This window comes from Asterias amurensis, chromosome 2 (assembly GCF_032118995.1).
Source record: "Asterias amurensis chromosome 2, ASM3211899v1".
In the NCBI taxonomy this organism is placed as follows: domain Eukaryota; kingdom Metazoa; phylum Echinodermata; class Asteroidea; order Forcipulatida; family Asteriidae; genus Asterias; species Asterias amurensis.
In genome coordinates, this window is record NC_092649.1 from 3,513,004 (window position 1) to 3,532,587 (window position 19,584).

Consider the following 19,584-nt stretch of genomic DNA (forward strand, 5'->3'; position numbering starts at 1 on the left):
TCAAGTTACTCGTCCTAACTCGAAATAGGATTGATCCAAGCGTTTCGTGAAAATCGACTGCTGGACATTGCTTGGAATTTTAAGTCACTGAAAAAGTAGAATTTTAAGCGAAAGGCAGTGGACACTATTGGTAATAACTCAAAATAATTATTGGCATAAAACCTTTCTTGGTGATGAGAAATGGGGAGAGGTTGATGGTATTAAACATTGTGAGAAACGGCTCCCTCTGAAGTGCAACGAGTTTTCGAGAAAGAAGTAATTGTCCACGAATAATTAAAGTTACGATATACTATTAGCTTGTTCTACAACTGTGGAAACAATATACTATATACTATCAATAAATCACGAGGCCGATGAAGTGTGGAGGAATAATGTTGAGCATGGGGGTGTTCCTTTCTTTGTGTGAACAGTGATGAGTCATAAAAAGTCTTCACCGGAATTTTTATTGTAGGCTTTTGTTATTTTGTTTGTGCGAAGCGAATTGGGGCCTTGAGGCGGTCAGGGTCATCACAGGCGGACACAGTTGAGTGCACACACACCGTACGTGTTGTGTACCACACAACACAGTAGGTAGCAAGTGTATACCGGATAGACACTCCCTTCTGACCCATACACACAGTTAAGTCCTGTCCAGTAAAGACGAACTCCCTTGCAGGTGACATGAGTTTAGGAATTACTCAACAATCAATTAGGAGATATCTTTTCGTACTTTCACTGGCGTCTTTTCCAAACTTATTTTGACGATTGACTGACGTGAGTCAGAAGGAACTTGTCAGTAGTAGAAGATAGTAGAAGATAATAAACCAACACAGTGACTTCACTCACGGGATCACAACTTTTTGAGTACTATCATGCAGCGGGGGTGTCTTTTGGGTCTGGCAATATTGGTGATGGTGCTGGCCAGTGGACAGTCACAGGTGACACCGCCAACACAGACTCTCATGACTACGGTGGACACAAGTAATATTACAAGTGCACAGACTCCTTCGTCTACGGTTCAACCAACCACTGAAACAGGTACGTACAGTGATCCTTCACGGTACTCCTTGAGATGTGGTTTCGTTCCGCTATCCGTCTAGGAGTACCTCCATTAGCAAGAATCATGGAGGAAGAAGAAACATGTGCTTTTAGTCTGGGTTGGACTCATCAGTGGCACCATTTAGGTTCACAGTAATAATAATAATAATAATAATAATAATAATAATAATAATAATAATAATAATAATAATAATAATAATAATAATAATAATAATAATAATAATAATAATAATAATAATAATAATAATAAAGATATTTATAAAGCGCCAAATTGCCAAATAAGGCCTCAAAGCGCTAGATACAAAGGTAAAAAAACAATTTACAAAATACAACATTACAATACAGAGGGTTTCTGAAGAAAACGGTTTAAAAAGACAATTACAAAAAAGCTACAAGGCAAATCTGGACCAGCCAGTAAAAAAGTAGAAACAACTCTACAAAAACAATTATTTAAAATAATATTGCCTAAAAAGGTATGTCTTCAAATGACGCTTAAAAATGTCAATACATGAACAGTCCTTAAGATGTGATGGAAGCTTATTCCATAAGGAGGGGGCAGCGATACTGAAGGCTCTGCCACCATAGGTAGATGTCCGAGGAGGTGAGGGCAGTTGCAAGAGGTTAAGGGATGCGGAACGAAGGGTGCGTGTGGGTTGATGACAATGAACGAGGTCCTGTATGTACGAAGGGGCAAGGTTGTGGAGTGCTTTGAAGGTAAGAATGAGAGTCTTGTAGATTATCCGTTGTGAAACTGGTAGCCAATGGAGTGATTGGAGGATTGGGGTTATTACAGTACATGTACTTCTAGAAACTATAATAAGCCCCCCCCCCCCCTCCCCCCCCCCCCCCCTCTATTTTAGCTTCTAGAAGTAGGTTCACTGATCGGCTTCCTACTAGGGCTAGGTAGCCCTTATCGATCGCGGACTCCTTTCGAGTCGCTACAAACGAAAGGAGTCCGTGATTACTCTAGGGCTAGGAAGTAGTAGGCATTGAGGTAACAACAATAAAATCATTAGCTTGTTCTACAACTGTGGAAACAATAAAATCACTAGCTTGTTCTAGAACTATATGGAAACAATAAGATCATTAGCTTGTTCTAGAACTAATTAAATTACATTATGTACAATCAATCACGGAGGAAGGATGGACTCTGCGTTGGTGCAGGAAGAAGACATACCTTTTAAAGCAGATGGTTGAGTAAAACCACAGATTTACAAAAACTGTGGTAAAAAAAATATGTGACCTTTAATGGTTCAATGACTGTAACAGGACGTAGATTATGTTTGTGTATTTTGTTTGCTGTATTTGTCTAGTTCTTAAAGTCATTAGCTTGTTCTAGAACTATGGAAAAAATATATCATTAGCTTGTTCTAGAACTATGGAAACGATAAACTCATTAGCTTGTTCTAGAACTATGGAAACAATAAAATCATTAGCTTGTTCTAGAACTATGGAAACGATAAAATCATTAGCTTGTTCTAGAACTATGGAAACAATAAAATCATTAGCTTGTTCTAGAACTATGTAAACGATAAAGTCATTAGCTTGTTCTAGAACTATTGAAACAAGAACATCATCAGCTTGTTGTAGAACTATGGAAACAATAAAACAATTAGCATGTTCTAGAACTATTGAAACTAGAAAATCATTAGCTTGTTCTAGAACTGTTGAAACAATAAAATCATTAGCTTGTTCTAGAACTATTGAAACAATAAACTCATTAGCTTGTTCTAGAACTATGGAAACAATAGAATCATTAGCTTGTTCTAGAACTATGGAAACAATAAAATCATTAGCTTGTTCTATAACCATGGAAACAATAAAATCATTAGTTTGTTCTAGAACTATGGAAACAATAAAATCATTAGCTTGTTCTAGAACTATGGAAACAATAAAATCGTTAGCTTGTTCTAGAACTATGGAAACAATAAAACTATTAGCTTGTTTTAGAACTATGGAAACAATAAAATCATTAGCTTGTTATAGAACTATGGAACCAATAAAACCATTAGCTTGTTCTAGAACTATATGGAAACAATCAAATCATTAGCTTGTTCTAGAAGTTCAATAATGGAAACAGTAAAATCATTAGCTTGTTCTAGAACTATGGAAACAATAAAATCATTAGCTTGTTCTAGAAATAAAATGGAAATGACGAACATTGAATTGCTTTGTCTGATCTACAATAGGCCTACCTAAAGTTGTGTTCATAATGTTGAGATGACAGTAAAATCAAAATTGAGACATGAATTGTTATTTATTAGGCCTTTATAAAAACATTTAATGATTTTTTCATGATGTACTAATTAAACTGAATATTTCATAGAAATTAAATTAGTTGTTGAAGGCGCGAGCGAGACGTGCACAGTCTTGAATGGACCAAAACCACGTTACGTATGAGCAAGAGACTCAATATTTGGTTCCACAACCAGGAACACCGGGGCGAACCCCTTCTCTTTTCGAAAAGTGCACTGGATTCTTTTACATGCATTACACAACACATGGGACCAACGGCTTTGCGTCCCATCCGAAGGACGAAGCAATGGTTAAGTGTCTTGCTTAAGGACACAGGTGTCACGGCTGGGGATTCCAACCCACACTCTGCTGATCAGAAACACCAGAGTTTGGATTCGGTGCTCTTAACCGCTCGGCCACGACACTTCCATAATATTTTTATTCTTATAATTATTCTTTTTAATTTTCAGTGTCGACCCCGATCATTATAGAGGATTGTCCAACAGAGGATATCGTTGAGTTTACAGGAGAACCAGGGCGAAACATAAGGTGGCCAGAACCATATGCTGAAGGGCAGATCGAAAGAAAAACAAATGTAGAAGGATCAGGGACATATTTAAGTGTCGAAGAAAGTTTAGAAGTTGTGTACAACTTCACTGATTTGAACAACAGGAACAACGTAGCCATTTGTGCATTCAATGTATCTGTGCAAACACGTAAGTATAACTTTATTGAATAGTATTTCTCATTAGGGTAATCCCTCTCCTGATAACATTATATTTTGGCTCGTACGATTGATAACCCTTTTTTAGTGTGTAAAATAGATTGTACATTTTCGCTCTGGCACTGGAAGAGTTATTACATGCTACTTTGCTATGTTTGGTTTAATTAATAACACCAGAATAAATAAATGACACAAAAGGACACGGATATTCTTGGTATAGTCAAAGAATACATTTTCGACCTCGGGACTTAAAGAGTTATACAATGCTATCTTTGCTACGCCCATGAAAAAGACCGTTCGGTTGACTAACGCCATGAACAATAAATTACACAAAACACAAAGGACATTCTTGATATTCATTTTCGTACATATAAAAAAGATCGTACATTTTTTTCCCCTGGGGCTGAAAGAGTTATTAGATGCTAGTGCTACTTCACTGCGCTCATGAAAAACAGTTTGGTTGAATACTGCCAGTCATACATAATATTAAAGGACAAAGGATTTTCTCTTATGTAGAATATTAGTATTAATTAAATCAGATGGCGAGTGATGTACATGTAGGCTTGCATGCTCGTTAATTAGTATAATAATCGTTAAAGCCATTGGACCCTTTCAGTTCAGAAAAAAAATAAAAGTTCACAGATTTACACATAACTTACAGGGTTTACAGAAGGCAATGGAGAAAGACTTCTTTTGAAACATTATTCCATGAAATGCTTTACTTTTTGAGAAAACAGCAAAACAATATAAATTCTCATTAACGAGAATTAAGGATTTATTTTAAACACATGTCATGACACTGCGAAACGTGCGGAAACAAGGGTTGGTTTTTCCGTTGTTTTCTCCCGACTCCGATGACCGATTGAGCCTAAATTTTCACAGGTTTGTTATTTGATGTAGAAGTTGTGGTACACAAAGTGTGGGCCTTGGACAACACTGTTTACCGAAAAAATCCAATGGCTTTAATTAGTATAACAAGATACAGAGGACACACAAATTCATGTAAGTAGAGTAAATAAAATGCAAAAAACAAGAGAGGTTTCCAGCACATCAGTCTTGGCCAGGACACCTAAAATGTATTATACCTGAATACAGTAATAAATTAATAGTTTTTTTGGTATGTTGAGCCCAAGTGTTGCTAGACTTGTGGACAAGTCGTTAAATCGGCCCCACGCGCTGAGATAGTGGTCTCGCGAGATCACTGCTCTCGCGCGAACTGATGGCTCCCCGATTTCAACTCCTCATTATCGAAATCGGGGAGCCATCAGTTCGCGCGAGAGCAGTGATCTCGCGAGACCACTATCTCAGCGCGTGGGGCCGATTTAACGACTTGTCCACAAGTCTAAAGTGTTGCCAGTTGTTGCTAATTTGGTTTAAATGTTTTGAACTGAATTGAATTGGATACATGTATCTGGTCAAAGAATAAAATGAAGAAAACAAATGTAAAAAATGCTCGGCATCTACATCCTATAATTTTTCTTTAATTTTTTCTTTTTGCAGAGTGTTCAAATTCAGAAGAAATAGCATGTTCAAATGGTGTCTGTCTGCCAGGAAACACAGAGTGTGACGGATACAATGACTGCGGAGATGGGTCCAGGGTTGATGAACTTTTCGGGGAAGGTTGCGGATTTACCAGAGGTAGGTACAATAGAGGGTTTGTAGGGGGGAATTCTTTTTTTGCTGGGTCCTTAAACTGAATGAACCCATATCTGCCAAACTATAGGATCGGAACTGCCTCTAGCACCAGGCTATGGTCGGTGGTATAGTTGGTAAGACATCTGGGCCCATTTCATGGCTCCCTACTTACCTTGGCAAACACTTTCAAAAGCAGGGAATTCCATGCTTACGTTCAAAGCATATTTCACACTCTCTTAATGTAAGGGAATGAACATTTCACTCTCTTGTTCGAGTGGTGTCAGTTTCGCTCTTTTGAGAGTGAAAGTCAATCTGTGATCTGTGTCACTCTTTTTGAGTGAATTTGGAACGACCTTCACTCTATATCGAGTTAATAGTACCTGCCTTTCAATCTATAAAGAGTTGTCCGCCATATGGCTCTTTGAAAGAAACGGCGGAGAAAACGAGTGTTTTTTTCACTCTAAAACATTAACAGAGCAGGTTAGCTGGGAATTGTTGCTTAAGGCATGTGTCCTCCAAGATCTATCAACTGCGCTTACACAACTAGTGCAGAATTCAGTGGTAAGCTGAGCCATGAAATTGGAACCTGCTCTAGATTGGCAAATGTCGCGGGTTCGAATCCCACTTTAGTATATATGCCTGTTTTTGTTTTGTTTTTTCTTTACAGAACTCAGAAAAGTAGCCTATGAGTATTCAGTGCTTACACTCATCTGTACATAAAGTACTCATTTACATTCTTAATCCCCATGCAAATTTAAGCAGGCCCAGAATTCATCTTAAGGGTTTACATAACTTTTGTAGGGCAAAAAACATAATGTCCACAGATTTACACTCAACTTACACAGTTTGAAGATAATGATAGTAGAAAGCTTCACCGAAAATATTACGTGCTGAGGTGCTGTAGTGTTTGAGAAATGAGTAAAACAATGTCATGAAAATAATTTTCGTCTCATAAGACGAAAACTATTTTAATCATTTGCAAACGAATTTTCATTAATTGTTTTCACTCATTTCTCAAAAACTACAGCACCTCAGTAAGTAATATTTGAAGGGAAGCTTTCTGTTATCATTATCTTAAAACCCTGTAAGTTTAATGTAAATCTATGGACATTTTGAAAAAGTACCCGAAAGCCGTTTTCCTTTATTGCAAAAGGACATTTCCATTGAATTCTGTTGCAGGCCTGTATGCCTCGGTTTTGAAAGGGCAGGGGCAGCCATATTTTCCCTTTGGTATAAAGGGCACTCTAGGCCCCCATATGAGGAAATTGTAAATTTCTATCGGAGCATTTCTAGGGCACAAGTATTGACCAGCAGGCATGGAGGCAATCACTTTTGATGCCTCCGTGAAGCTAATTCAGCTGTAGAAACTTTAGGCCGTAGACTTTTTCACGAATACCCATTGCGGAAGTGCTAACTGTTAACTGAGATGCATGCTAGTCTAACACAACAGATCTCGATTAAACTTGATCTCTAGCTATACTAGCATGCACCTTATTCCACTGCCTGGGCACTGAGTATTTGTGATAAGGTCTACTACGAGGGGCATGCAACAGAGGCTATCCTTTGTGTTCAGTGTGTAATTCAAGTTCTGCTTCCAGAACTAACTAATTTAATATTTTATGTTGTGGTTTGAGTGAAATTAATTTACAGTTTTCAACAAACAATTATATAGTTTCTTCCTATAAAGATATCTGTTTTGCTTTTTTAGGAGGTTGCGACGATTCTGTCTTTGTCACGGCATGTTCGCAGCTAAGCAGCTGGATAAATGCAACAGGTGCTGAAACCCGGGAGGACTCAAGTACAATCCTTAGATACACTGCACCATCTGATGCTACGTCTACCACATTCCTGTTTGGGGTGAGTGAATGAAAATCGTCTTGGACATGTTGGATAGGTGTAATTTTGAAATGGAGCAGTTTCGATAAAGGACCAATCGGGATTTGCTCATTACTTTTTCAGTGACTAGCCAGAAGCAGGACCAGTAAACATGCCATTTGAGTCTGCAATTTTGAATAATCTTAGGATATATTGCATTCAGCAAATCCCTATTGTGTTTATAACTTTCAGTGAAATATTTCAGAAAAAGTTGCTTTCAAATATTTTTTTCCCCTGCTTAAGCCCGGTTCATACTTCCTGCGAATGCGAAGCGAATGTGACGTCACAACCTCCTTTCGCACCGATATTCGCAAGTGGGTTGAGCAGAGTTGAACTGCTGCAAATTATTCATTGCGAAATTTGTGACGTCAACATTCGTATCGCATTTGCATTCGCAGGAAGTATGAACCGGGCTTTATAAAGTGATTTTTCTTTTTCACCGATACACAGATTAAGCTTCAGTTGAACAACCTTGTCAACATTGGAGAAGCTGGGCTCGAAAGGGCTACTGCTTTTATAACAGTCAATTTGACAGAGTCAAAACAAACCGATACAGTCAGGATATTCGTAAGTTGATTTCCAGTTATCTTTTGTTGGTGGTCAGGTCACAGGTAAAGCCTTTTTTCTTAAGGAAGTGTATTCTGCTCCTGGCTACGCCCATACGGACTGTCACGTAAAGGGAGTAGCCTCCCCACTTTATTTCTGAAATGCTTCAAGTTTACACTCTATCCAGGAATCTTGGATCAAGCTCCATGCTTCTCCTCATTGAACCCAAGTCTTGACACTCAGCTGTGCCACGTGTCTGGAACTCTCTACCACCTAACCTTCGATCTTGTCTTTGTACCACAAAATTCAAATCTAAAATTCAAACTTATCTTTTGTCACAGGTTTTTCGAGGACTAATTTTGTTGTGTCTGTTTTGTCTTTGTTTTTGTTATGTTTTTGGTTTTACTGCCCCTTGAACACCCAGCAGGGTGGATATAATATGCGCATTACAAGTCTTCTTCTTCTTATTATTATTAAGCCTGTTTCGTCCCAAGAGTTAGGTGGCAATCTGCCCCTGCGGATATAATATCATTCGACATGAAGTGATTAAATGTCTCCAGACGATGACTATAGCAAGCTAGTCAAACATTAAGACCCATTTAAGAACTCTCTCTGGTAGTGCAGTTAATAGCGATCCCATAAGCTAAAGTAGCCAATATTATACCTTCCGCCCTGGTAGTAGTTAAAAAGCAGGACAGTTCTTTTCAGAACTGAGAAGTCTCCCGAACAATCCGCTAAATTCTACTTCGTGGTAGTAGAATATAGAAAGACAGCTCTGTAAAGAACAAACTCTTCCTGGCAGGTAGATTCACACATGGTGATCTCCAACAAAACTTATGTTGATGTATACCTCACCATTCAATGCTACTTTTCCATTTATTCAAACAGCTGTCTCTAAGATCCTCATTGGTGCAAAGGGAATTCCGTGTCCCCCTTCGAGTCTTGCCAAATGAAGAGATTCTACTGAGCATAGAGTACACGGATAACGTCTTAACCAATCCCACGATGTTCCCCGTCCAGACACCTTGCCTCGACTGTGTCTCAGTTAACTTCACGACCTTTGTGAGTGGCTGTGGGGATGCTATTTGTCTTAGTCAGTACAACAACTGGAAAACGGAGGTTATAGGCATAGTAGGCACCTTTTCTGCACAGTGTGGCATTCCTGAACGGAATAATCTCTATGACGAGCTGTACATGAGTTGTTTCTGTGAGTATTATCTTATTTATAAAGGCATTGGACACTGTTGGTAGTTACTCAAAATAATTATTATCATAAAACCATTCTTGATTACAAGTAATGAAGAGAGGTTGATAGTATAAAACATTGTGAGAAACAGCTCCCTCTGAAGTGAAGTAGTTTTCGAGAAAGAAGCAGTTTTCCACGAATTTGATTTCGCGACATCAGATTAAGAATTTGTGGTCACGAAATGAAGCATCTGAAAACACACAACTTCGTGCGACGTGCGTGTTTTTTTCTTTCCTTATTATCTCACAACTTTGACGACAGATTGAGCTCAAAGGTTTATTATTTTATGCATATGTTGAGATACACCAACTTTGAGTCTTTGACAATTTCCAAAAGTGTCTAGTGTCTTCCTTTCTTTAGGGAACCTAGTCGATCCAAGCTTGATACACGTACAAACGAAAAAGTGCTCCAGTTGATGAGCAAAAAGACCATTAATTTTATAACATAGCTCTAGTTTGTCCGTGTGCACCCTCAATACTCAAACTTACCATTATTGAAAGAAAAAGGTTTGATATAAAATGATTTCCATGATGGTAAAATAAAATTTGCAATTCCTTCAGCTTGAGGTGGAAAGTTCCGAAGTGCCAGAGGTCGAGAACTGTTGAGCACCATGTGTAAAATAAAGTGTTTTGAGTTTAAATATCACACCAAGGAAACAATTAGATAAAGAACATTTTTTTTTTATGTGTTCAATTTCAATTCAATCAATATTCATTTCCTTTTCGGTCAAAAAAGGAGAATAATAAAACAATTCAGTACAATTTTTTTCAATTGAACACTTTTGTTGTATAACACAGTCAAGAATAAATTAATTAATTAAAATTGGAAAGAAAAAATGTATCATGGATACAAAGCAAATCTGCACGGGGGCATACAGAAGCCAGAAAGGCTTGCTTTTAAATGCCTGTGGTGTGTAGTACATTTACAATTTAACTCAGAGAAAATGTTTGCTTTTCATTTGCTGTAAATGATATAATCTTCGTCATTGGTTGTCAAAGGATAGTACATAAGTTGCTACGCACAGGTATATTACCTTGTCCGCATGACCGTCTGCTAGATAGAAATGAGACATATCTTGCGACGCGATCTTGGACCAATAAAAAAGGCTGAATTTTTGTAAGGGGTTTGGTAAGACCCATTGTATGTCAATTGAGGATATCTGTCTTTTTTTGTCACCAACTGTTGTTTTTGTCAAAACAGTTCGGTTACAATAGGGTTACCGGAACTTAGGGGTAAATGAATATCACTTTTATAGTGCTCTACTCTTGGTGAGTTGACCAACCATTTTGAAACAAGTCAACTGCACAGGGTGTTTGTATAATGGCTCAACTAGGGTGTCGTGGCCGAGCAGGTAAGAGCACCAGACTCAAGCTCTGGTGCTTCTGTTCAGCAGAGTGTGGGTTCGAATCCTGGTTGTGACACTTGTGTTCCTGAGCAAGGCACTTAAGTATAATTGCTTTTCTCCACCAAGGGGGAAATGGGTACCTTTGAGAGCAGACCTAGCTGGTTCTTGTGATTGATTTAGCCCAGTACAAAGATTGGGTTTGGAGTGGTCAATATTTTTAAAATTTTGTACTTATATTGATTTGCAAGAAAGCCCTGATTTGTCTACTTGTTCAACATTTTTGTTTCAGCTCCGCCAGAGTTTAGCTTTATAAGTCCCAGTCAGTATTCTTTCGTTGAGGACATGGTCAGGATACGATGTGAGGCATCAGGCCAGCTGGCAACACTTGTTGAATGGTATGATTCGGAGATGCTGCTTGTTGCATCTGGCTTAGGAGTTGCTGTTCATTCCTTATTCGTTAGCGAACAAGAACAAAGGTATATTAAACTCTTTAATTAACACTCCATTCTCCTGAAGACGAGCAGAGTATAATGTTCGAAACATCAAGACCAAATCGACTGTTTTTAGAGCCAGTACTTCCTCAATAGAGATTTACACATGGTTGTACCTGCAAATCTTCTGTTCATATTTATAATTACTCTTAAACTATTCATGTTGATATTTCTGGAGCACATTCCGTGCCCATTTTTGGAAAAAATTTCTGCTACAAACTCACAAATTTACTTATGGGTAAACAGCTTCTGGTCTCAAGCTTAAACATTCAGAGCTCAAGCAAAGGATCGCTCAATGGTTACTTCCCACATACGTAATAGTCACCAAAAAGTAATTCATGGGATTGAAATCTAATTATTTGAGGTATGTTTGATCAAGTTGTTCGTGTGTATTCAATTGCAGTTTCGTCTGTGTCCTCGACAAAACTGTGCGATCTGAGCAGGCTGTTATTGTGGCTCCGTGGAGTAAGTTACTTAATAACAGTCTATTTTATGTATTCCAAAAATGCCTTTATTGCACATGTTCAATCTATTTTCGGTACCCAAAAAGTATCACAAATCAGACAACCGACCTATATATATATTTTTTTTCCCCTAGCCTTTTAGCCTGAGCCTCATTCACTAATTAATTACTTTTTACCCAACCTCACCACCCTTGATGTTGTCCTTTGTGTTTCCATCTTCTTGCTTGTGGTCAAGCCAGTCCCTTCCCTTCCCCCCTTTCTTGTCCCCCTATTCATTGTTTACCCCCTGCTTCTTTATGCATGCTTTCTAACCCCATTCATGTATTTCCACTTCACTGCCTTTGTTTCACTTAGTTACCTGTTCATGTTTGTTGTGTTGTCATTTAGCCTTCGAGAAAGACTCTGCTAGGGTCGAAACGTCAGGCCATTAACTATTTTTTGCTATATATATTTACAACTTTTTTAGTGCTTAGGAAAATCATCAAACGTAGATAACAAGACAAAGAGATAAAACTGAAACAATAAACAAGTCCCAGAAGTTCATGTATGATATATTTAATTAATAACTTTTGTGTTTCATTAAAAAATAAAAAATTCAACTTCAACTTTTTCAAAATTCAGTCTGAGAAAGTTTTCCCACCCCCTTCTGCCTTTCTTCAAGAGAAAAACCAATAAAGTGTTTTCCCTACCAAGAGAATAACTTTCACTTTCCTAATAATTTGTTTTCATCTTATGAATAGATGATGAATGTGATCAACTGTTTAGGGAGAGGGAAAGTTTCCTTTATGAGCAATCGTCTGACTGTGTTGTTCAGGGTTCGAGGCCCGGCTTTCAAGTTGATCAAAGTTCGTATGTGTTCTTCAAAGGACCGAATGTGTTTGCCTTTGAGCTAAGAATCAGCTCACTGGGCGATAATCAAAGAAGTGAGGGCAGCAGCCCCCCCAATGCAGCGGCTCCTGGGCAAGTGACTATTCTACCGCCCGTCAGGGTCACCTTCGAGGAGGGCCTCGTCCAACCTAGTAGAAGAAAACGAGACATCATTCAAACCATCATATACAGCCGCGATTATGAGGGTGTCTACGTTTCGCAGTATTATGATACCGTCTTTAAATTGGATCCCCCCGTGTTGTTGAATCAGAGCAACACCATTTCTGCATCTGTAGTGTATCTAAACCAGCCGGCAGAGGGTGAACAGCAGGGGTCATTAGAAGGGCAGGTGTCCGTGTCTACTATTGGATGTATGAACAGTAGCGATTCTATCTGTAGCGGTCACTTTAATGCGTGGTCACGCAAGCAGCAAGAGTTTGAAGCGGCAGGCTGTAGCAGTGAGCCAAACTATGCACTCGAGGCTTACAGAGTCTGCCAGAATTTTGCAACTACCGGTTTGTATTAGTATTTATTTTATTTATTTATTTTTTAATTTTAAATCTTGATACATATACACAATAGTTACAAGTTGTCCAGGGGCTGTCAAGGTGAAAACTTGAGTATAAAAACTGTCATCAAAAGATGTGTAAAATCAGACTCCTGCCAACGATAAAAATCTAATTATACAACATAAAATGAGATTGCACTGAAACATTTAAAAATCACACAAAAAACATTTAAACACAAGCAAAACCAGATTATTGATAAAAAAAAGTCATTATTGGTTTATTAAAAATCAAACTTCGCATCCAAAGTTACAAAATATAAAAATACAATTCAGAGTTCAAAGAGTACAAAAACACATTAAGAGATTATTAAAATAGAGAAGATTTGAATATAAAATTTACAAATTGTAAAAGATATACAACAAAAATATTTACACAATGAAAACAAATTGTACCAATTTTATTTTTTTTTCTTGTAATGTTTTTCAATTCAGTCACACTCTGCTGTTTATTCAGTAAGGCAGTTTGTTTTTCTTAATTTTCTCCAAAAAGAAATCTTCAAGTTGGCAATAGAGATTGTAAAATGGACCTTTGAACTCAAGCTTCAGTACAATGTGGGAAAATGTGTGCTTTTAACCATTAAAATGGTTAAACCAGTCACTGTCTGTTGTTCTTTTACCAAACCATTTTGGTCAGAGAGGATGGTGGTGACAAATGTTTGTTTGATTCTTAACTGATGACGTTCTTATACTTACGACAACAGAGCCTGTGATCACGAATCCCCCAAGATCTGTAGAAGTCAACTCAACGTCGATTGATAATTCCTTGCCAACAACATTGGTGTGTGAGATAGAAAATGCAGTGGAGTATAATTGGTTCAAGGTTGCCCCCGCACCAGGACGACAACTTGTTAAGAGTGGTAACGTACTTCCCTTTAAGAATATTAACTATTTGGACCAGGGATTCTACATCTGCACTGGCAGAGGTGGAGGACTTTTTATGGATAGGACAGTCGAGACCAAACCAGCACTTCTCACTATTGCAGGTAAGAACATCAAAAAGTATTTCCCCCACCTGTTCAAGGAACCTTACAGAATTGGGTTTTGCTAATAGTCACATGCTGGCAGTGTAAGCACTTTATGTAATCCACCATAACTAACAAACCTGTAGAAGTTTGAGATCGATCGGCCATCTACTCTGGGTCATGTGAAAAACAGATTACAAGTTTTGCATGAAGTCGATTATGAAAACAAAACATCCAACGATGTTGAATTCTCAAATAAGGGGTACCTTTTTGTATGGGGTTTTTATTTCATTCTTGAATGTTAATGATATTCAATCAAAAGGGCATTGAATTTGAATTTTTGGCTGAAGTGAAAAGGCCTTTTTGGAAGTAAGGACCCATCTGTTGTGCGAATCAAATGAAATCATGTTTTCAAGTTTCGATCTAAAAGAATATAAAATACAATGACATTTTACACCATTTTAACAAGTAGTTAGAGACTTCCATAAAGACTCTTTCTTAAGATAACTTAGTGCATTACTAAACAACATTTGACCTTGGAGCCCCCCCCCCCCTTTAAAGCCAGTGGACACTTTCAGTAAACAGTATTGTCCAAGAGCACACTTCGTGTATCACAACTTATATATAAAATAACAATCCTGTGAAAATTTAGACTCAATCGGTCATCGGAGTCGGGAGAAAATAATGGGAAAACCCACCCTTGTTTTTGCACGTTTCGGCGTGTTTACTATGAATCCGTAATTCTCTATGTGGAGAATTGATAGTTGTTTTAATGTTTTAGCAAAAAGAAAAGCATTTCATGGAATAAAATTTCGAGAGAAGTTTTTACCATTACCTTCTGTAAACCCTGTAAGTTATTTGTAAATCTGTGAACTTTTTCTCTTCTCTGTTCCAAAAGTGTTTAATGGCTGTAATGTTTCTAGTCCTGGCGGCCTTACACTTTCGTTTTATACTACAGTGACGTCCTGGACATCAGGGTACATTTCTGGGGCGGAAAATTTTCACAGCTTCACAACTCAAATCTTACCTGCTTGTAGAGCACAAATATCTACCAATAAGGCACTCTATTGGCACTGGTAAAAAGAGAAACACGTTTAACACATGTTTATTTGGAGTGTTTTATTTATAAGACCAACTTATATACTATCATTTCTACAAAAAAAATTAAAAATTCATCATCAAATAAAAGGAAATCTAGAAACTGTCAGAAATTATTTTCCCATAAGTTTACAATCTTTGTGTTCTTTCCTGGAAGGTACTTCAATCTTTAAGGTAACAGTGCGTCTTACGATGAACTTCACAGCTGATTTGCTGGATCCAGATAGCAGAGCTTTCAACGATAATAAAGTGATACTGCAGGAGCAGGTAACAGTCATTTTCTTTTCAAATTTCACTTCTTGTTTCTATTTGAAAATACTTACCTTATACATTTGTACAAAAACTAAAAAACTAAAAGGAAATTGTCCTTGATCTAATTTGAGTTGATTGGGGATGATTGTGTCTTTCAAGGCATTGTATTAGAGGAGACAGTATTGAATAAGACGTCAAGCGGCTCAAATATCTGACCTACAAGATGGCGTCTGTGCGTGCGTGTGCGCGTGCATGTGCCATAGAAATCAAACCGGGAATGTTGCGTGCCGCGTACTTCAATGATGTATGCGTTTGGACGCGCATATGGTTTGCCCTACAAAATGGTGACTTTTCATGGCAAAAAGGGGTTATTCAATAGTCTTTACCTTCGGTTTTTGGAACTGTTTAATTGTTTTAATTCTAAATAAATGTACTTTGTTACAAAAAAGGTGACCTGTGAAATTTAAGGTGGTCGTCTTTTAAAAAAAAATCACCGAAACTCCAGAGACAGTAAGTCCACAGTATGTCCAACGCAGGAAGTGATAAGCGGTACAGCTTTATAGTCAAATTTTGGGGCGTAAAAGTGATATCTTTTTCCATAATCATAAGACTTTGAAGTGATGTGTTTCTCAAAATGCTTTATACATGTAGTATATAGTTGCTGTACTTCTTACAATGTTAGTTTGTATTTTTGCCATTAATTTTCACAGTTCTTATCAAATATATAATGATTCTTCAAATTAATGATACGCCAATAGTTAAAAAGGTTAAACCAAGACATTTCATATCTCTGGGATTTTTTTTTATTATTTCAAGATTTATCTCCTAAAGCCTTTGACTTTTTCTGCAAAAGGTAAAGCAGTGGCTCAACGGATAAAGAAATGTTCCACATTGTGTCCAAACCCTGGTGTTTTGTAATAACACTGGCATTTCTATCTGTCTCCCTGCTTAGTTTGTGGGGCCGTTTTTGGAGAGCCCGACCGGGATTCCAAGCATTGAAGTGATAGCCTTCCGTCCAGGCAGTGTGATCACAGACCTCATCATGTACTTCCAGCAATCCAACCTCCAAGATTCCGAACTTGGGAGTCAAATCAACTTAGCGTTAGCACAGGCCAATAACTACCTACTTGGACTTTCCCTTGTTCCTGAAAACACTACAGTGTTGAACATAGGTAAGAGTGTTACGCTATCACCATCTTGGTTATGTTTCCTGTTTTCAAAACAGTAATGAATGCTATCTTTCACTGCGCAAACATGGCACAAGACAAGTATTTTGTCCAGCCACCATCTTGGTTATGTTTCCTGTTTTCAAAACCGTAATGAATGCTAACTTTCACTACGCAAACATGGCACTAGACTATTATTTTGTCCAGCCTTAGTTTGGTTACAATGAGTTGGAATTGAGTAAAATCAAGATGGCCGCATCGTGATAAAGGTCTATAAAACAAATATTATAGTCGATGACTCCAAATAGATAAACAAAATTGGTTGACTTTTTGATGTAAAGCATGCAGTGGTAAAAGCTGTGCCAAAGTGAGTCTCTCTGCCTTTGCGTGAAGTAAAACAACGTTTTGGCTTTATCCAAATTCCAACCTGATTGGTCAAAGATTTACACAAGCAATTTGCATATACTGCTTGTGTCTGTACTACTGGGTCATCGCTAAGGCTAATCCCACGCATTGCATAACAACCAGGCAACAGAGGGCGATATAAAGAGTGATTATTGAGCCGTATATGTAGAGCATTATGACTAATAGTGGGGTTTCTGTGGCAGGGAATACTATTTTAAATCATTCATTGTTCGACACACTATAGATTAAAATATGCCCAGTCAGTTTCCCTACTGGTTTGTTACTTGATATTTGAAATAAAAAGTCGCATCCTTGAGTTGATCCCTGTCTTATCACTTCCAATAAATAGGTTGTTGTAAACTTTGGTGTGATCCCTGGCTACATGCCAGCTTATGGTTGTTTGGCTTCTTACGCATCCTGAACAAAGATGATACAACAGGGAGATCACTAATCATAAAAAGAGTTTTATTCTTTTTGTATAAATTATTTGTATTTTTATGTGAACTGCCAAATAAATAGTAATAATAATAACATTAGGGTTAGATAGCTCAGTTGGTGGAGGTCACAAGGTGTGCTTCAACTTTCCATTGTTCAACCCAAATAAAAGAAAATTGTTGCCTGACACTAAAGACAAATGTTGATGTCAGCTGAAAATATTTTTTATCATGATTGAACCCCCCCCCCCCAAAAAAAAAAAAACATAAATGCTGATCTTCCTCCCCACAGGTTCCTGTGTGCAGTCGACAGTCGTTGCAGGAAGCAGAAACCTGACTTTTCCACAGACTAGAATCGGACAAACAGCCCAAACTGTCGAGCAGTGCTCGTCGCTCTCATTTAGGGGTAAGTGCTTGAAGAGAAAGGGAAATTATTAACTTAACTTTGTGATGTAATAATTTTTTCCAATAGATAGAGTCTAGATGTGAGTGGGAAAACAATTACATGTCTCTTACTACACGTAAAGCAAAGGTTTTGTCAACTTCCCAAAAAAAGTCAGATAACATCGTTCTGAGAAAAATGCGTCTCTAAATTTATGTACAAGATGTTGGGTTCATTTACTACTTTTTCAGAGTGAAACATAGTTAAGTGGATTTTTTGTCAGTCACAAGGGTAAAAATTCAAGGCCATTTTGACTAATTTGACTAAATATTATCAAAAGTCCGGGATGAACCAAAATATTCCTGTACAAAAATGAGAGTAGAACAGCTAAAAAAGTGATCACGGCTGTGATCACTTTTTAGCTATTTGAAGTTTGTGTGAAGATACTGTGCATGGTATCTTCACACAAAATTTAAATCCATTCAAGTGATAAAGGAACATTAAACAGAATTGGTGAGAAAAAACATGTCTTAAAGCCATTGGACACTTTCGGTAAACAGTATTGTCCAAGGCCCACACTTTGTGTACCACAACTTCTATATCAAATAACAAACCTGTGAAAATTTAGGCTCAATCGGTCATCGGGGTCGGGAGAAAACAACGGAAATCTCCACCCTTGTTTCCGCGCGTTTCGCCGTGTCATGACATGTGTTTAAAATAAATCCGTAAGTCTCGTTAACGAGAATTTATATTGTTTTGCTGTTTTCTCAAAAAGTAAAGCATTTCATGGAATAATATTTCAAGAGGAGTCTTTCACCATTGCCTTCTGTAAACTCTGTAAGTTATTTGTAAATCTGTGAACTTTTTTTTTTTTTTCTGAACCGAAAGGGTCCAATGGCTTTAAGATCAAAGATTAACATAAACTTTACACAGTCTAATGAAGATGATAGTAGAAAAGATCCCTTGAAATGTTTCTGTCTGAATTGTAATATTTGATGAGAAATAAATAAAACTAATTTCCCATTTGGAGTTATAATCACACAGTGAGAGTTTTAATTAGTTTTCACTATTTTCTTGTGACCCAGAGGCCGATTAATCTCAAACTTCTACAGGTTTGTCAGTTTATGTAAATGCTGGATTACATAAAGTGCTTACACTGCCAGCAATGGTTTTGTTACCCCAAAACAATTATGTAATGTTCCTTTGAAGCCATTGGACACTTTCGGAACAGAAAAAATAATAAAAGTTCACAGATTTACAAATAATTTTACAGAAGATAATGGTGAAAGACTTCTCTTGAAATATTATTCCATGAAATGCTTTACTTTTTGAGAAAACATTGAAACAATTATATTATCAATTCCTGATATCAAGAATTACGGATTTATTTTATAAACACATGTCATGGCGAAACGTGCAGAAACAAGTGTGGGTTTTCCCATTATTTTCTCCCGACTCGGATGACCAATTGAGCCTGAATTTTCACAGGTTTGTTATTTTATATATAAGTTGTAATACACAAAGTGTTGTCCTTTGGACAATACTGTTTACTGAAAGTGTCCAATGGCTTTAATGAGGTTCATTTGCATTTCTGGCCACAGAAATCCGCCTCGTTGAATAGAACATTCCATCTTTCAACTCATGAACATATTTGCACCATTGCACTCATAAAAATTTATTTTGTGTATACTATCAGCAGCTATTGTGCTCCTCATCAAGTATGTTTTGATGCTCATTATCTGTTGGAGTATTTACCAATCTATGACCCATACCTTTAAAAGCCATTGGACCCTTTCGGTACAGGAATAAAAAAAAAGTTCACAGATTTACAAATAATTTACATGGTTTACA

At 37.4% G+C, this 19,584-nt stretch overlaps 1 protein-coding gene across 1 annotated transcript in view; it reads left to right on the forward strand.

Moving 5' to 3' along the window:
* Positions 1-584: 584 nt before the first annotated feature.
* The window catches only part of LOC139954314 (uncharacterized), a 31,101-nt gene continuing 12,101 nt past the window's right edge, over positions 585-19,584 (forward strand). Inside the window, exons 1-13 of the mRNA XM_071954066.1 lie at positions 585-1,017; positions 3,744-3,989; positions 5,498-5,635; positions 7,341-7,489; positions 7,958-8,074; positions 8,942-9,260; positions 10,934-11,120; positions 11,539-11,600; positions 12,340-12,981; positions 13,736-14,017; positions 15,252-15,361; positions 16,299-16,518; positions 17,644-17,757. Of these exons, the coding sequence (XP_071810167.1) occupies positions 852-1,017; positions 3,744-3,989; positions 5,498-5,635; positions 7,341-7,489; positions 7,958-8,074; positions 8,942-9,260; positions 10,934-11,120; positions 11,539-11,600; positions 12,340-12,981; positions 13,736-14,017; positions 15,252-15,361; positions 16,299-16,518; positions 17,644-17,757 (2,752 nt within the window). The 5' untranslated portion in view covers positions 585-851. The remainder of the gene's footprint in view (positions 1,018-3,743; positions 3,990-5,497; positions 5,636-7,340; positions 7,490-7,957; positions 8,075-8,941; positions 9,261-10,933; positions 11,121-11,538; positions 11,601-12,339; positions 12,982-13,735; positions 14,018-15,251; positions 15,362-16,298; positions 16,519-17,643; positions 17,758-19,584) is intronic.